Source organism: Eumetopias jubatus, unplaced genomic scaffold (assembly GCF_037043125.1).
Source record: "Eumetopias jubatus isolate StellerSeaLion01/CBP00866 unplaced genomic scaffold, mEumJub1_p1.0 scaffold_1, whole genome shotgun sequence".
Lineage (NCBI taxonomy): Eukaryota > Metazoa > Chordata > Mammalia > Carnivora > Otariidae > Eumetopias > Eumetopias jubatus.
The window spans coordinates 60,706,690-60,725,190 of record NW_028274807.1 but is presented as its reverse complement, the minus strand read 5'-3'; the positions used below and the strand labels follow the sequence as shown (position 1 = coordinate 60,725,190).

General features: G+C 39.9%; 1 protein-coding gene across 1 annotated transcript in view; it reads right to left on the bottom strand.

The window, feature by feature from the left end:
- The window catches only part of GAP43 (growth associated protein 43), a 45,505-nt gene extending 35,167 nt beyond the window's left edge, over positions 1–10,338 (bottom strand). The window contains exons 1-2 of the mRNA XM_088022915.1: positions 10,329–10,338; positions 8,663–9,331 (exon numbers count right to left, since the gene is read on the bottom strand). Coding sequence (XP_087879041.1) covers positions 8,663–9,331; positions 10,329–10,338 — 679 coding nt within the window. The remainder of the gene's footprint in view (positions 1–8,662; positions 9,332–10,328) is intronic.
- Positions 10,339–18,501: the final 8,163 nt, after the last annotated feature.

Genomic DNA, 18,501 nt, shown 5'->3' with positions numbered 1-18,501 from the left:
AAAATCCAAAAGTTTCTACTAACTACTACTGGAAAAAAGTAAAAACAAAACACTAGGCTCGGGACTTACTTGACTATATTTATGCCTCCAGGAGAGAACGTTAATACTAAACATGATTTATAAGAAAAAGCAACTAGCCTTCTTAGGGTACTTTTTTTCCCTCAAAGATACCTTAAGAATGGTATTCTATTCCAAACAGAATACTATAAGATGATCAAACTGAAATATTTTGTCTTCTACATTCCCCTAATTTGTGATTTGAAGATTGAAAATATGTGTGAGACTTGCTAAGTACTCACAACTAACCTGTGCCTCACCTGCACCATCTCTTCTTGGACTGTTTGGTGGCCTAATTCCGACCACTTAGACCTGTTAGCTAATTTCACTCATGGTCTAAGATCCAATTTCTACGACGGTAGAATGAATAAAAGAATTGGAGGGACACACGATTGCGCCTATCCACATAACCTTATGTTTTAGTGACACTCCACTGACAAAATTTTTAAAATGCTTATCAACCACAATTGTCCGTCAGATGCAGCCATTTCTCTACACAGGAATCCAAGGCTCCATGTACTCTTGGAGTTGCTTTAATAAGACGGGTAAAAAATAAAAAGTGAATTAAGTCCAAGATGAAAGTGAAACTACTGACAGCACATTATGGACAATATAGCTATAGTTTTCCATCTCAGAGACAAGGTCAGGAGAGATATAAGCAAGAGTCTAACCATATCAGAAAACATCATTGTCAACTCCTCATTTGCAATCTCAAGTATAAGGTGGGTTAGAAAATTTCATTGAGTTTTTTTTTTTTTTTTTTTGCAGTCTCCTGGGCCTCCAGTGTAACCATAAACTTTCTTAAAGCTGGCTCTTCCTGGATTCTTTGCCCCTCTATTTAGACTTGTTTATTATCTGCCCTGTCCCCTAAACCCACTTTCTAATAGTTTAGAAAATAAGGGACTGCAGGAAGGCAAGGGTGGTTGAATAAGAGGCCACGTGGCCACACTTGAAAGGTTTCTCTTCAGTCTATCATTGCATATTGCCTTTTGGAACTAGAAGGCAGAACAGACCTAGTCGAACACACTAATACTTTGCAGGTGTTGGAACTAAGCTCAGAGGGTAGAAGGGCTGGCCGGCCTGGAATCATAGCAGGACCTGAACGAGGACCCAACTCTCTTGACTTTTGGTGTAGGTTTAGTCTATTTATGCTGAAAACACAGAACACTTGAACCAAATAGTACCTATAAGATATTGGATCCATTAAAAATATGGATTCTCTTCAACATCTTCATGAAAACAATTTATGGGCAATTCTTTTAAATAAGCCCAGAAATAAATTATTTGCTTAGAGAGCCAAGCTTTATTGCTGTGAGACCAATAATTGGCAAAAGCTGTTTTGAAGAAGGCAGAGGTTCAGATTTTCTTGATTATAGGAATTGGTCTGAGGTTCAGCACCTGATTCAGTCATTTCCTTACGACACAAAATTCACATATGACTAAGAGGGTTGGCAAATCTTACATATCCTCTCAAAACCCTCCCTCCTCTTTATGCATGCTGTAAACCATATCATCTTGGGACATCTTCAAGGGCTCAGGTTCTGTAGCTTGAAGCAGCACCATTGGTTTCCTTCTCCTCCTTTTATGTCTGGTTATAGAAAGCTTTCCATTCTTTATTTAATGAAGCTATGATTGTGAGAAGAAAATAAGAGTAATGACCACTCAGTGCTTTCTAGTCCATTAAATTGAGTGCTCTGCTCTCTCTCCATGTTTAGCCAAATGGACTGTGTAACCCTTGCTGCTCTTGGTTGTGTCTCCTCCTCCTCCTCCTTTTAATCCTTCTGGGATGCTGTGTGCATGTGTATGTGTGTAGAGAAAACGAGAAAATATATTTGATGAATATACATTAGCATCTGGAAGTATTCTGTATTTTAAGAAATACTCTTTCATTTTCAGTTCCAAATATAATTCTACACTTTAAAATTAGCAGAGTTACTTACATGCCTTTCTGATTATTAGCTTCTTTATGAGGGAACAGCAATTATTTAATATGAGCTATGAAAGAATAGATGAAAGTCTTCAAAATATGAGTTTCTTGGTTCTAAAACATCTCTTCTGATCTTTTGTCAGCTTCCATTTTTTAAATTGAAGAGAGAGTGACTGCTCTCCAACCTGCCCTCTCTATTAAGTTCTTTATATTATTTTAGTTACAAATATAAAGGTATCGGGGTCCTTTAGAATTGTACTTGCCAAAAGGGAGGAAAAAGATATAAACAAGAATTTTAAAAGATGCTAATTTTGATAAGCCAAATTCAGGGTAGGCATCACCTAGAACACATGAAATGACCTTCATCTGATTGAGATCTGAAAATTTCACTTTCTAATGTTCAGCTCTCCCAGCATATTCGATGGAGTCAGTAGTACTTCTGTTAAGAACAACCAATTTCAACTGATCTTTCTAACTCTCTTAGACTTAATAAGACAGTACTTAAGGATTTTCAAACTAGGAACCCAAGACTCAGAACTAGTTTAATATTCCCAATATTTTTGGGGTGATGGAGCTATGAGGGAATTATGGCCAGGAGTAAGGATAATTACTAGTTACTCATCTGTAAAAGTGATCACTCATGATTCCTGGAAAAGAGCCAAGAGGGATGTTCTTAGATTAAGACACAATGTTGGGGTTCTTAGATCTCCCCCTTGTCTTTGTTTCTTTTGGAATAGCACTCGCGGTGGTGTCAGGGTTCAACGTAAGGCTCAGCACCTGGTTCAGTTACTTGCTAGCTGTTGACAATGATTAGGTGCTGCAATCTCTCTGAACCTCAGACTCCTCGTCTGTCAAAGTACTTATACCACAGAGTGCTTTTGATGACTAAATGGGGTAATCCCCATATAGCAGTCAGCAAAGGGTCAGACACTTGTCAAATGCTCCTTAAGTGCTAGCCATTATAAAAACTATGCATTTTAAACCTTGAAAAAACATTAAAAGCCAACTCTCCTAGCCCCTCCTCTTAAAACTGGAACCTAGAGAGAAGCAATGACTTGCCTAAAATCTCACAGCTGGTTAGCAGAAATACTGAGGTAGAACCCTAGTCTCCTTATTCTAGTCTAGTGTTCTTTTCTCTGCATTATCTTACTGGGCACACAGGACACAGAACAGACCAGAAAATCCTGGTTGGTATTGTCTGACAATAATCAGAAAATGTCACAACTGCTAAGAAAAAGAGAAAATGCAGGAATTGAGATAAAACAGCACCTTAAAAGAGATGTAAAGAACTGCAAGGCTAAAATTAAGGTGAGAATTTAGAGTCCTATCAGTTTGACCCCTGGTTCATCGCTGACTGTGTCTGTGGGCAGAATATGCATTTACTTTGCCCCTATTCTCAGAATGTAAAAGCAGAAAAGAAAATATTTTCAAGTGCCACTGGATTGTTGTCAAGAAAAGCCAATAAAAATGATTACTCTAGCAATATAAAAATGCCCCATAAAAACTTAATAATGATCAGTTTTAAGCAGCATGCAACTGAGTATCTGACAGGGTGCCCATGTTTTATAGACAACATTTATGGACTTGCACAACCCAAATTTTCACTCTTTATGAGTTATGTATAAATTTGGGAAGTGGTTGAAACCACATTTCAAATCAAAACTGCTTATGAGGCACCCTGCCAAATAAGTGTAAATATCCTTGGGAAATCTCACAACACAGAGTTTGGTGGAAGAGGATCTGTCCTTTAGAGAGCTAAAAATGTTATGGATGGTTACCCTGGGACTTAGGAAAACTTTGTTTAGAGGAACATAGAGAATGGCCCCAAATCCAGAAACATGGGCTGGACACTTCATTATGATTCCAGAAACTATAAATTTTGCAACCATTCTTTTGGCTAACAATTTGGCAATAGAGACACACATTATATAAAAACTTTTTTTTAGCATGCTTCAAACTGCATGAAGCACTGTCTCATTCATATTTTGTCCCATGGCGCCTTGGCATACAGAAGTAGTCCATACCTTCTTGCAGAATTTAATTTAGTTGAGATTATTACTATGATTGTTTTCAATACCACTCCCTGAATTTCACCCCACACCCTCTACTGGATCGGGACTGCATAAGATCAGTGGCCATATCTTACTCATCTTTGTGATCTTAATGCCTAGCACAGTAGAAAGTTAATATAAATGGAAGACAAAAAAAAAAAAAAAGGAGGAAGGAAGGCAGAGAGGGAAGGAGGAAGGAAGCAGAAAAGGGAAAAGGAAAAGAGGTATGACAGTGACAAAACTCCCCTGTTTCAGCACATGAAAAGATGCTCAACATCACTCATCATCATCAGGGAAATACAAATCGAAACCATGATATACCACCTTACACCTGTTAGAATGGCTAAAATTAACACAGGAAACAACAGATGTTAGTGAGGATGCAGAGAAAGGGGAACCCTCTTACATTGTTAGTGGGAATGCAAACTGGTGCCACCACTCTGGAAAACAGTATGGAGGCTCCTCAAAAAGTTAAAAATAGAACTACCCTACGATCCAGCAATTGCACTACTAGGTATTTACCCAAAGGATACAGAAATACAGATTCAAAGGAGTACATGCACCCCGAAGTTTATAGCAGCATTATCAACGATAGCCAAACTATGGAAGGAGCCCAGATGTCCACTGACAGAAGAATGCATAAAGAAGAGGTGTTATGTATATACAATGGAATATTACTCAGCCATCAAGAGGTATGAAATCTTGCCATTTGCAATGACATGGATGGAATTAGAGGGTACTATGCTAAGTGAAATAAGTCAGTCAGAGAAAGACAAATACCATATGATTTCATTCATATGTGGAATTTAAGAAATAAAACAGATGAACATATGGGAAGGGAAAAGGGGCAGGGAATGAACCATAAGAAACTCTTAACAACAGAGAAAAAACTGAGGGTTGATGGAGGGAGGTGGGTGGGGGATGGCCTAAATGGGTGATGGGTATTAAGGAGGCCACTTGTGATGAGCACTGGGTGTTGTATGTAAGTAATGAATCACTAAATTCTACTCCTGAAACTAATATTACACTGTATGTTAACTAACTGGAATTCAAATAAAAATTTGAAGGGAAAAAACTCCCTTGTTTTGAAGATCATTATTGGTGACTCCAGTTAGAAAGAAGTAATGAGACCATGAAATTCAAATGCAGCCAAGTTCAACATACAGAAAACCTATGGTAATACAGAGTTGCCCCTGCCACTAGTATCAGTCAAGTACCCTGTGGCAACCACCTCTTCAACCTCTGATTTCTAGCCACCTGGATATATTACTTTGGTAGTACTACATCACTGACTATGGCCACAGCAGAAATTTTGGAGTCCTCTATTGGGGAAAGTCAATATAATATCATGGAGAAGAGCCACAGCAGAATTCCTTCACTGAAAGCCCAATGAGGAGAGTGACACTGTTTAGCAAGAGACACCAAGGACACTATCACTGAAGTTGGCTTGAACATTCTCTCCTCATGGCTAAAGGGGAGCGGTGTCCTAGATATGCCTAAATACTCCTCCTCCTATAAAGGAATCATCATCAGAAATGCACTGAAATCTTTTGGTCATAGGCATATCAAGAGACAGGCAGGTAGAGTGGCAGAGCAGAGAGTGAGGGAGATATACTTGGAGGATTTTAAAAAACAAAAGGAAAGAAAAAGAACTAACCAACTCCAGAAGTTAATGTAAATGACATCTATGTGTAATAAAGCCACAAATAGTAAAGGAAGTAAGGTGACATTTATAATCTATAAAGCATTGCCATTTGTATTAAAGCAGTGATCAGATTTGGTCCAATTTTTTTTACCCTCCCGCTGACAGAAATTATTGTCCTGAATTCGCTCTAGTGACTTATTTTGCCCTGAACCCTGTTTCACCTTCTCTACTTGTCTCTCTATACCCATCCAGGCAGCCAGAGAATCCTACAGCAACCCAGGGTAGCCATCCATTTCCAGACAGTGGAGCTCAATTGGAAATACTGTTATTTTAACTTGGATTAGAATGAAATCCAATGGGAGATAGAAGAAAATGTGGTACAGGGCTCCTGGGAATTTGGGCCTGCTATGCTGTGATAGATCTCCCTGCCACCTCTAGTTTCTGTGATTCCTGAGACTCACCACATCTGGATAATTTGTGCTTGTCACATACAGCAGGCAAGGCTAATAGACACATGAGTCCAGAAAGAAGGTACAGGCAGCATTTCAGAATCTAACCAAGAAGACAATACCTACCCCAAACTCAGAAACAATGTAAAATAAATTGTCCTTTGTGATTACCTTCAAGTGGAACTTCACCTACACTTTCAATTACCCCTTTCGATGTACATATTAAAAATTAGACTAATTGAGACATTTTTCAGTTGGAATCTGTAAAACTTAGGACACAGCACAATCTCTATTTGCCTACAAAAACCAAACACATGTTTAATCAAATAAGTGAATGGAGTAAGCAAGGTTGCAGGAGGAATAAGAATGAGTGAACAAATCATTATAAATTAAATCTAGTCAATTTCATTCATTCATTCATTCATTACTTGACATTTATTGAGCATGTACTACATAAAGTACTTTATTAATTCATTTGGAATTGCCATACTTTGCAAAATAACAAAACTGAATTTCCTCAAAAAATATTTTTAGACTTCTCATTGATTCAAGCTTTCCTTCTTTCTATTAATCCAAATCATGAGCACATACCTAAAATCAAAATGTCCTTGTTTATTCTCACAACTTTAGAAATTCCAGTTAAAAAATATGACTTCAGCCATTCAAATATTTTGTTTTTAAAATCATGATCAATTTCTAAATTTATGAGGTTGTGATTTCCAGCCATCATGTCTGAGATTATAACCTTAAGCCTAAAGAGAAGCAGTTAACTCTTTTAAGGATAGAGAACAAACTGATGGTTACCAGAGGGGAGGTGGGTGGAGGGATGGGTGAAAAAGGTGATGGGGATTAAGGAGCATATTTGTTGTGATGAGCACCAGGTGATGTATGGATCTATTGAATCACTATATTGTATACCTGAAACTGATATAACACTCTATGTTAACTAACCGGAATTAAAATTAAAACTTAAAAAAACAAAACAAAACAACAAAAAAGTAGTTAACAAGGTTGGTTTTGCTGAGAAAATTAAAACCAACTCCCCGTTATTTATCACATGCCTTACCTTTCCTAGGGAAGTATTCCCATCTTCTTAACCACAAGGTCCAGCCCCTGGGGCAGGTATGTAGTTAGAATAAAGATTTAGAATGAGTCACTGGGAGAAAGAGGTGTGTGATTTGTCTGGAGCTAGAGAATGTTAATAACAAAAACAATTAATATAGTCTGGCTTCTTACAGAATTTTGGGGGTAAGATGAAAAAAGTAGGCTTGAAAATACCTAAAATAATCATCTGCCAATTGTAATATCTAATTTAGTATCTAACATGAATATCAAGGCAAATGTCCAATGATTACTTTCTCAATATAATGGTCAGACGCCAAACATTTCCCCATGTAGTAGGTCCTTTCTCAAGGGCACAATGTGCTCTAGTCCAAGTGTGGGTCCTTAGACACATCATGGGTTAAATTCACGAAGTTTGGAAGGAGTAAACCCAAACTTTTAAACAGGCACAGAAGCAACTTTAAAGTCTTTGAGGCTGAAAGGTATTCATGGGTCATATTAGGCTAGAGAAAAGTCTCGGAGACTGTTGGCCTCCTTCACCACTATGGATGGTTAGGGTGAGGGATGGACCTAGTCTCCAGAGGTGATATTCTGATAGATCGATCTTGCTCTGGGAATGCTCTATTCCAATTCTGCACAGGCTATTTGGGCCATAATAGTGAAAACACTCCAGCTTTCAAGTTAAGCTCCAAACTGAAGAGAACCTGGTTCCTTTTTGTAATCATAGTCAACTCTCAATTATTTGTGCATATGGTAGAAAGTAGTATCTTCAATAGTAAAATGATAATTTATGTTTGACTTCACAGCATGTTCTGTATTGGGGGTTTTTCTTTTGTTTTTGGCAACATCAACAGACTTATTTTCCTAATTAGTTTGACCCTGATTCAATGGTACAATTAATATTCTCTGAGCGTACACACACATACGCACACTACTCACCAATTGATGGTGGGGAGAATGCCCAGAAACATACTGAGGGATAGGCAAAGGTGGTCTGAGATTATGTTTTTGCTGCCAGCAATTCCAAATAGATCATCTGGATCAAGAGGGAGTTGGCTGTACTTATAACCATGCACTTCCTAGAGCCAAATAATCATATTAGCTAATTCCCTTCTATAAAATATATGTAGCCTCTGTAATTACTTAGTAAACTAAGTGTAACCAGCACACTTAATACTTTTTTTAAAACTGGGATTACCTAGTTTTGCTATTTACGCCAATTCAATTAACAAGATGATTGCCAGACCTCTCCAGTGCTGACTGCTACACAGACCTGCCCGAGTTCTCTCTCAGGCTTGGAGATACTGGGGAATATAAGTGGCCAGAGTCAGCTCTCTGCCCCGCCACTTTGGGGAATTAAGCGCAGCTTCCCCGGATTTCCTTGAAAAGCCTTCTAGACTTTTTCCGTCTCCCGGGATGGCGCGGGTGGCCCACCCACCCACGGCGCGGGACCCTCGCGGCGGCGGCTCACCTATCTTCTCCTCGGCTTGGCTGCTCTCCACAGCATCCGTTGGAGGCTGGGCTGTTGCCTTGGCAGCAGCATCCTCTGCAGCAGGGGCGCTGGCGGCGGCAGCAGCGGTGACAGCAGCAGGCACATCGGCTTGTTTAGGGTCCTCCTTGGCTGGGGCGTCTTCGGCCTTGGAGGACGGCGAGTTGTCAGTGGAAGCTTGAGTAGCACTTTCTGTCTCAGCAGAGCCGGCCTTCTCCTCTGAGGGGGCAGGAGCCTGGGGGGCTGCCTGCTCTGTGGCAGCATCAGGGGCGCCCTCCCCCTTCTTCTCCTCAGAAGGAGTTTCGCCTGCCTTGCCGGTTTCCTCAGGCTTGGGGCCCGAGGCAGGGGCCGCGTCAGCGGAAGTGGGACCTTCTCCCTCCTTCTTCTCCACGCCATCGGCAGCAGGGGCTTCATCCTTCTCATTCGCTTCCGCCTCAGCAGCTTGGGCATCACCCTTCTTCTCTCCTTTGAGCTTTTTCCTTGTTATGTGTCCACGGAAGCTAGCCTGAATTTTGGTCGCAGCCTTATGAGCTTTATCTTCTGGTTTGATGCCATCTTGTTCGATCTTTTGGTCTTCATCATTTTTTTCAACCTTTGTGGAGAAAAGGGGGGTTAAAAAAAACACAGAAGAGGTGAAGTTATGTTCTTTTCCTTCAGATCACAGCATTCAACAAATATTCGTTAAATGATTTCTTTTGTGTCAGGCTCCAGATGTGAAGTTAAGAAATCAACAATACCCTGGATTCAAATCAAGCCTTTTGTCTCTCCTGGATGGGGAATTAAGTGGCGTACACATTTATCTTATGGCAAAACTAATGTCCTTTTGGACTTCCAGAATCCCTGGCATTATCTAATACATGTTTCTCTCCCCAGCTCAATGTCTCTCCATTACTAAACTTAAACCAGCCTTTTTTTTCCGATGTACCTTGATTATTCAAATTACATTCATCCTAGGTTTTAATCAAAGAGCTCCGAAAGATACTGTTTTTCAGAGTTCCTGAAAGAGAACTCTGTGAAATATGTGATGGCTTAGAAATTATTATGGAAGAGTCTATTCGTTTCCCCAAGATTTCAAATCTGGTCAGGAAACCAATAGATGGAGGCCAAGAGTGTGATAAATAAAGGTTTAGACCACAGATCCATCAGGGTTTGGTGCAAAACACAAATGAGTTTCAGGGCTTGGAGGGATTTGTTTGGGTTGTGAAAACTCAGAATGCTGGTCACAAAATGATGCCTACTTTCACCTGTATGCAGTCTAACATCAGTAATCAACATAGAAACCTTCAAAATTTGAATGCAGAAAATGGCCATTATTTTGAGTTAAAAAAACAAAAGAATGGAAAACACTGTTTCCACATTTGAAAGAGTAGTATATATTTACTAAATCACAATTTCTTATTCCCAAAGCAATTTAAACCTAAAATTAGTTTTATATTATCATTAATGGAGTCATCTTGGTACTGAAGACAAGAGACTAGAACACGATTTTTTTTTTAACCATTTGATTGTAACATTTATAGAATAACATATGCTGCAAATAACTTTTTTTCCATAAGGAAATTAAATCAGAAGATAGGCAGAAAAGGTATAGTCATGGAAAGAAATGTATAAGGAAGTACACAAAATTCTATATAGCTCCATTGCTCACCGCTCACCATGGTGCCCTAATGTGGTTACTTATAGTCTCCATTCACTTCTTCCTTTAACTTTGGAACATTTAACTTTTGTTCACTTTTGTGAGCACTGTTCTAGGCAATGGAGAAATACAGTAGTGAACAATACAGCAAATTTCCTTCAAAAGACTAATAATAGAAGAGTGCTTATCATGTACCAAGTGCTGTGTTTGGCCCTAGTCTTGACTTTGGCCTGATCTTGGCCTTTACTCCAGTTTAGGAGGTAAGCCACAGCAGGCCAACACAAGGGTATATTTTCTCTCATACCAGCATTGCCCCAGTGACCCAGATCCTGTGAATCATGATGTGGGTCTGTTTGACATTCTTTGCACAGGCATATGGGCCTGTTGCTATGTAGATTCATCAACGTGCTAGTGGGTATACAAAGGTATTTTGGAAAATTAGCCACATTTGAGAGTAAAAGCAGGATTGACAATTTTCCGGTAAAATTTAAGACAAGTTTTTCTTTTTCCTCAGTTAAATGTGCATGTATTCATACAGAGAATGAAGGAGTGGATGAAAAGCATTTTGGAAAGGCCCATTCCTCTCCCTCCTCCCAGTGCCATGCTGCGACACTGTTCAGTTCTCTGATGCACCACCACCTTCCCTCCATCCTGCTGCTTTTGATAACTCCTACTGGGATGCACACAGCACAATCTGGGGCATGGGAGCAGCTGTCCCTGCCAGGAACGCTCCGCTCAGAGATGGAAGCATAACCTTGTTAAATTAACATTTGTGAATGGAGCACAGAGCCAAGATGTTGTTAATTTATTTTACTCTATCTTGAGTTTTCTGAATGAGGCACAGTCGTATATGATAGGACATCTGCACTTGGGCATTGATGCCAAGTGGCTCTTTAATATAAATACAGCTCCTTGTGAAAGTAGACAAACCAATTATTTCAGAGTGGGCAGGTGTGCAGAAAAAAAAGCTACAATTTTACACTCCCTTTTTCTCTGTAAGGACACAAAGCAAAGGGGATGAAACTTTTTAAAAGCTGGAAACATAAAAAGAAGGAAGCTGAGACTCTGCCTGCTATAACGAAAGAAACTTCACATGGATACAGCAAGAGCTCCTCTTGATTCTTCCCCCCAATCCACCCATCTCCCTTTCTCTCTCTCCCTCTCTCTCTCTCTTTCTCCTTCTCTCTCTCTCTCCTAATTTTTCAGATTATCTGCCACTTTAACTTTCCAAATGATCAGGGCTTGAGATTTGTACATAGCATCTACGTTAAAATACCGATTTAGAAGGGCTCAGACTAGCCTTGGGTGCCAAGATTGTGGGACCAGCCTCATCTGAACAATCCAAGAGTATAAGGAACACAAGAGAAGAAGGGGTAGGTAGGAAGGGAGAGAATCAGGGAACACTAAAGTTAGGGGAGAGGTGAAGGCAATCTTGTAAGAGCTAGGCACCCAAACCCAAATAGGCAGATAGAACCAAAGAGGTGCTGAAAGTATGCCATGGGCTTGCAGCTCATCCTGGAGAAACTGCTGGGCCACTTAACATCATTAGAAATTTAGCGAAACTGGATTTTAGAGATTGGTTGAAAAAAAGAACTCATAAATGTTTCAGATAGTCAGAGGGAAAGAGACTGAGACAGAGATGGAAGGGGAGGGGAAGAGAGAAGAGGAGAAGAGAGGAAACGGGAGAGAGGAAGGGAGGAGAGGGAAGAAACCAGCCTAAGATAAGGTCAGACTTAAGTGATTGAATAAAAACATCCAAAGACAAAAATATTTTAAATAAAAACTGGGTCTGAAGCTAGACAGTGCTAGACTGTGAGTGTGCATGTCTTTCTTTTGTACCTGTAATTGATTCTATTAATATGACTTAAACTTACAGGTTATTTTCTGATAAAATTCCTTTCACGGTATTAGAGGTAATTGGACCAAGAGCGTATGTTCTTGAGAGAGGACCAAGAAAGACGCCATTTCCCAAGAGTGGCTGCAGGGTAACCCTAACGTGTCAGGCCCCAGAGACTTTTTCCAATTGGAAATAGAAGAATAACCCAAGACAAAGGTCATTTGAGCCCAGAGAAACCAGAGGTCACTCAACAAATTCAGCACAATTCTTTCAGTTTCTAAAAATGGCCCTGAGAAGTTAAGTGACTTGCCTAAATTTATAGTGTGCGTGGGTGAGTCAGCGGCCCAGCTTGTATTTGAACTAATGTGCTCTCCCCTCCCACCCAAACCCAAGTCTGATTTTATTGCATTAGTAACCTGGAATAGCTTAGGCTTTCTTGTGACAGATAATCCAGAAAGCATCATGTCAACACCACCATTCATTTATTCATTTAACAATACTGAGTACCTATGCTAGGCACCGTGGACACACTAGGGAACAGATGGTACTGTATTTATCCACATAAGATTCTTTTTTAAATATGCTTTTTTTGGGGGGGGGGCGGGATAACCTCATGCTGCCTTAACAATCAGTAATTTCCCAGGAATTCACATTAGACACCTGATCTTATGTTCATTTTGTAAAGTAAGGCCGATAGTCTACACAGTGAGCTATAGATGGAGGAGGTCTGGAAAAAGGATCCTGGTATTCAATAGCCAAAGAATCAGTTCATAAGTCTCATCAAGATAGATTTACTTCTGGGGTGCCTGCCTGGCTCCATTGGAAGAGCATGAGTTTGAGCCCCACACTGGGTGCAGAGATTACTTAAAAAAAAAAAATTAAAAAAAAAAAACATTTACTTTTTCAACTCAGTCCTACAATAAATAAGCTTTATGCTGAGCTCTGATGTTTTCTGAGGGAACTTCCAAATTCTTTCATTTTTACACGGGACTGTTGCTATCTGTGAATTAACTGAGGAGGACTTTCCAGTGCAGTGCATTATATGTAGGAACAGTCTCATTATAAGTTGCAATAACTTTTTCAGGAATCTTCACTTCTATAGCTTTTTGTTTTTATTGACCAATTTTTTGGGAGCTCTATAACTTACAAAGTCTTAAAGGAATTCAAAGTATGTGAAATCTTTACCTTTCATCCAATGTTAAAATCTTGGATGAATATTGGTCTGAAGATGGATACCATCATACTAACTTGTTGGAACCCTGTCAAATTTCTCAATCCATTAGGGGAAGGGGCAATAATTTTCAACACTGTTTAAGAATCACAGGTACGAAAGCCAAATATAAGATGTAGTTATTTAATCTCCAACACTGTTGTTCTGGTTAATAGTTTCCTTTCCCTTTGGGGAAGGTGGAGGGCACAAATTAGGATTCATTCTAAAATGTCCAAACATTTGCATTTATTAAGTTGCAAAAGAACTTTAGGCAAAAATCTATGAATGCCTGACTTTCATAACTAAAATAACATCATCTGTTCAACTGGGACATCTCAATTCATTCAGTGTTTTCCAATTATCATAGGACTGCCTCGACCTTCCAAGCACAGAAAAACTTGGCCCTGTATCTACTTCTGCCAGCCATAAATACTACTATTAAAACACTTCAAATTTTCTCTTAAATAAGATTGAATTGTAAATGCTTTTAAAAAGTCATTTGTGTATACCAATTCTTCTTCCTAAGAACATCTTTATAGTAAATCAAAGTATTTTCTATCTGAGCAAAAAATATTTCTGAGAAGCAAATTTGAAGGGCCAGAGATATCTTAAGCAACATTTTCTTTATCGTACTATAGTTTTCATGCCTATCAGGATCTTATGCAATCCATAAAGGAACCAGAATAAACTATTGATGATATATATAAAATTTGGCAGACATCTACTATGGCTCACTTTAGTTTTATTAATAATTTATTGAGATAAAATTCACATAGAAAATTTCACTCTATTTTTAAGCATAGTTTATTTTAAATATAGTTGGCATATACTTTAGAAAAAATGCCCAAGTATTAAAGTTCATGCTGAAGTTTCTGTATTTCTTCAAACCTAGTCAAAGATCAGGAATCCAGTGAAATGCCCCTTATGGAGGAGAAAAAGGAAGATGGACCAACTTCCCCCTGATAAAATGTCTTCAGGTTTCTTGGCAGTTGTAAGGAAATGTCATTTAAAAAGATGAATCGACACAGCTGGTATACACAAGGTTCCCTCAGCACTCAGTCTGGTTTGAAGATCTAACTAAGGGTGTGAGGCAGTGGGTGGGAGGAGCAGAATGCAGGTGAGAGCAAGGAAATTGTGGGGTTTTTTTTGCCAACAACTGTCATCACATTTTTAAACTCCGATTTTCAGGGGCACCTGAGTGGCTCAGTAGGCTAAACATCGCACTCTTGGTTTCAGCTCACGTCATGATCTCCCAGTAGGGTGAGGGAGCTCCATAGTAGGCTCCTCACTCTGTGGGGAGTCTGCTTCCCCTCTCCCTTTGCCTCCCCCCCAACTGAAATAAATAAATCTTTAAAAAAAAAACAACTCTGATTTTCAGTCCAGGGCAAAGTCCTTTTTTTTTTTTTTTTTAAAGTTTCTGGTCAGGTGGGAGCACAGCAAATATATAATGACTGAGAGTATGTAAAACATCAAGAGTGATTTTGCGAATCCCGGCAGAGTGGTGGTGAGGGAACTCTCTTTTTCCCTTCAAGTAAAGGGTGCCACATATTGTTGCAGCTCCAGAGTTATAATAAATAAGAAATGCTCCTTGTTTGACTAAATTAGAGGACTAAATATCCCATTTTGGAAACTGGAATAATAATGTTAACTTTTCAGATAACAGCTAGTGATCAAGACATGGGTCTTTAGCTCACTTTCATATATTATTTATTGGACATGCACAGTCCACCTGCTATAGAATATGAGGTGGCATATGCAACACAGTGTAAGGTGCTACTGGAGAACTCAGTTTCCTTTCAAAAGGGTTCTCTTTTATTTTGTATTATGTATTTGTAACTCTTTCTGTCCCACAAAGACAAAGAGGTAAAGGGCATATGATAATTGGTGGCTTCTAACAGACAAAAGTCAGCACATGAAAGACCTTGCCCATTTTGCTCACAGCTGGATTTCCAGTTTCTAGAATAGTGTCTGGCACTTGGTAGGTGTTTGATTAGTACTTATTGAATGATTCCAAAATGTGAACATGTCAGTATCATTTCAGAAAGATGATGACAGACAAGGAAGTCGGGGGTTCCATTTTGTCAACTTTCCTTAAAATCCTTGATTTCTCAGGGATGGAATACAAGAGCATCTGACTAAAACAGGTATGTGTCCCCCAGTACCTGAATAACTGACCTCATATGGTGAGGTTGAACACAAAAACCAATTACAGAAATGAATGAGTAGAAATCAGAGAAGAAGAGAGATCGTAAACCTATAGAATGGCATTGATAATAAAAGGCACTTGAAAATGGCAATAAATCTAAGATAAAGACAAATGATTTGTCTTTATCTTATCTATGAACTGGCTAGAGTCTTATCAATCAAATTATTTTTCAAATATATATCTCTGATGCTTCATTTGTAAACAGGTGAAAATATGCATTGGGGATTGTTGGAGACTCCTCCCCCTTCCTTCTATTTATACTTAATCTGTATAATGAGCTCCAGGGCCTGTGATTTGTGAGCTGGGGATAACTACTAATCCCTTAGTTATTCAAAGAAGAAAGCTCTCCCTCCACAAACTGGAGCTGCGGAGAGCCCCAAGTTGAGATGAGGCACATACTTAATGCTGGTCCATCTATCAGGACATGTGGTGGACAGAATTTGACAAAACTCTTTCAGAAAACCTTTGAGTACGGCAAACATGGTGTCCAAGCAAATACTCGCTAAGAATCAGGTCTGGAAGTAGGACGAGCCCCTCTGACAAGTGTCGTCCATTGTAGTTCACGACTTCTATAAGTATTCACTACCTCTACGAGTGAGTGTTCACTGCCTTGACAAGTGGCACGCTGAAAGGAGAAAAAGGCAGGCAAGGTGAGGGAGACACTAAATCCTGCTCTTGGAGAGGTTTCTATGCCTACAGAGGCCACTGAGCAGGAACCAAAAGGGAGGCACTCCCCATCAAGTGCTGAAAAGGTTGGGCTCACACAGGTGAGTGTGAGAGAGACTGGGGGGCTTCTTCTGCTAACACCTGGACAAAGAGGGAGAACCACGGGCAGCCAGTACATCTGGGAAAAGACAGAAAAGCAGCCAACCAACAGACCGCCCCTCGTACCACCATCACAGGTGAATTGCTCCCAGGTGTGAGTTCGCAAGAGCAAACCACGCCCCAAGCTGCCAGAGAAGGTGCTCAGAGCCAAGCAGTGGGAAGAGAAGCCCCAGGTCCCAGGGGACCTGATAGAAAACTATCCTCCTTCCAGACAAGATGCTCCAAAAGTCTCTTGTTAGACACTCAGGAATACAGGACACAATGAGCTTTTAAATAAATTATTATATTCTTCCTCTTATAATGAACGGTGATTACTGATTTGTTATTTCTTAATTAAGTCTCTTTCATAAATTATATTCTAAGTCAATCGTACTTGACATATTTGGTTCAATGAATGCATGAATAAAAGAGACCTCCCTCAACCACTCTAATACACACCCTTCCTCTTGGTCTACTTGCTTTTCCTTCTTTGTGCTTATAATTACCTGACATATTTTTATTTCATTACTAACTGACACTTTCCTTGGACTATAAATTTTTGGAGAGCAGGACCTTGTCCGTTTCTACAACCATCAAACCCTCGGTAGCTAAAATAGTGCCAGCTCGTGGTTGATGCCCCAAAGACGTTTATTTGTAGTTGTTGTCAAATGACTCTGTGCCACACTGTGCTAGTGACCAGAGCACAGCTGGTGTCCATAAGCGGCAGCCCGCTGACTGGCCAAGTGTCCTGTCTCCAGGTCTCTCTCTCTCCTCTTACACGTATAGTGAATATACAGCATATTCAAGTAGTATTTCAATCCAGTCCTCAGCATAACCATGTGAGGAACACATCGCTGTGCCTATTTTATAGTCAGGATAACTGAGAAAACAGAAGGGGTCCTGTGTTATCCAGCCTCGGAGTGACAGGACCCTCCCTCAATCTTACTCCTCATCCAGTGCATTTTAAAGAACGTAGCAAGCCAGGATTCCCTGGTCTTTAAGAGCATGGGCTGTAGAGTCCAATGTGTGTCAGGTTGGAACTTGACTCTGTCACTTGATCCCCAGCTCGAGCTCGGTTGGTCAGCTTCAGTGTCCTTACCTGTATGACGGAGGGGAGAACAAGTGTCTCACACTGGATTGCTGTGAGGATCACATGAGTGAGTATGACAGATAAAGTTCTTAGCCCAGTCCCTGTCACATTCAAAAAGGGCTAGCTGCTACTTTTTCTCATCTTGATCATTATCCTCATCACTATCATCTCACAGTAATTTCTTTTTTTAAGATTTATTTCTGAGAGAGTGAAAGAGAGAGAGAGAGAGAGATCACGAGCAGGGGGAGGGGGTAGAGGGAGAAGCAGACTCCCCGCTGAGGAGGGAGCCCGATGCGGGGCTCGAGGCCAGGACCCCAGGATCATGACCCAAGCCCAAGGCAGACACTTAACTGACTGAGTCCCCCAGGTGCACTTACAGTAATTTCTACACTACCATTAAACTAAGTTAAGACATATTAATAAGATAAGTACTGTAGAGGCCCAGGACAGGCCACCCCAAAATATACCACACTGGCATATTAATTATTTTGAATTGAAACTACTTGGGAAACAACCGGTTCAAGGACACTCAAGCTGTCCCCCTAAAAGCAGGAAACAAATCTCCCATATAAGAAATACCTTCCCTGTACTAAGAAGTAAAATGATATCCTTATCACCAGAGATAGGGACTTTAAAATTGAGAAAGCTGTAGAAACAAACCTTGTTATTATTTTTTTTTTTTCTAACCTATTACCTCTGCCTAAATTCTGCTTAGGATTCCTTTTTAAAGTTCCCAAACACCTGTTTCCTTTATCCTGTCAATTACTCACACATTTATCATCTCTTTGTCCAAAATGTATGAAAACTGCCTGCCCTGGTCATTTCTTTGGATCTCAGGTTCATTATTGGGCCTTCGTGCACATGTAATAAAACTTTGGGATTTTCTCCTGTCTCATATTAATTTAATTCTTAGTTAAGCTGGAAAGACCTTGAAAGGTACAGGAAGAATTTTTCCCTCCCTACCATACCGATGAGGTTTGGCCCTAAGACCTTATTCATCTCTATGATTACTGGTATCCCTACCCAAGGAGGGGAGAG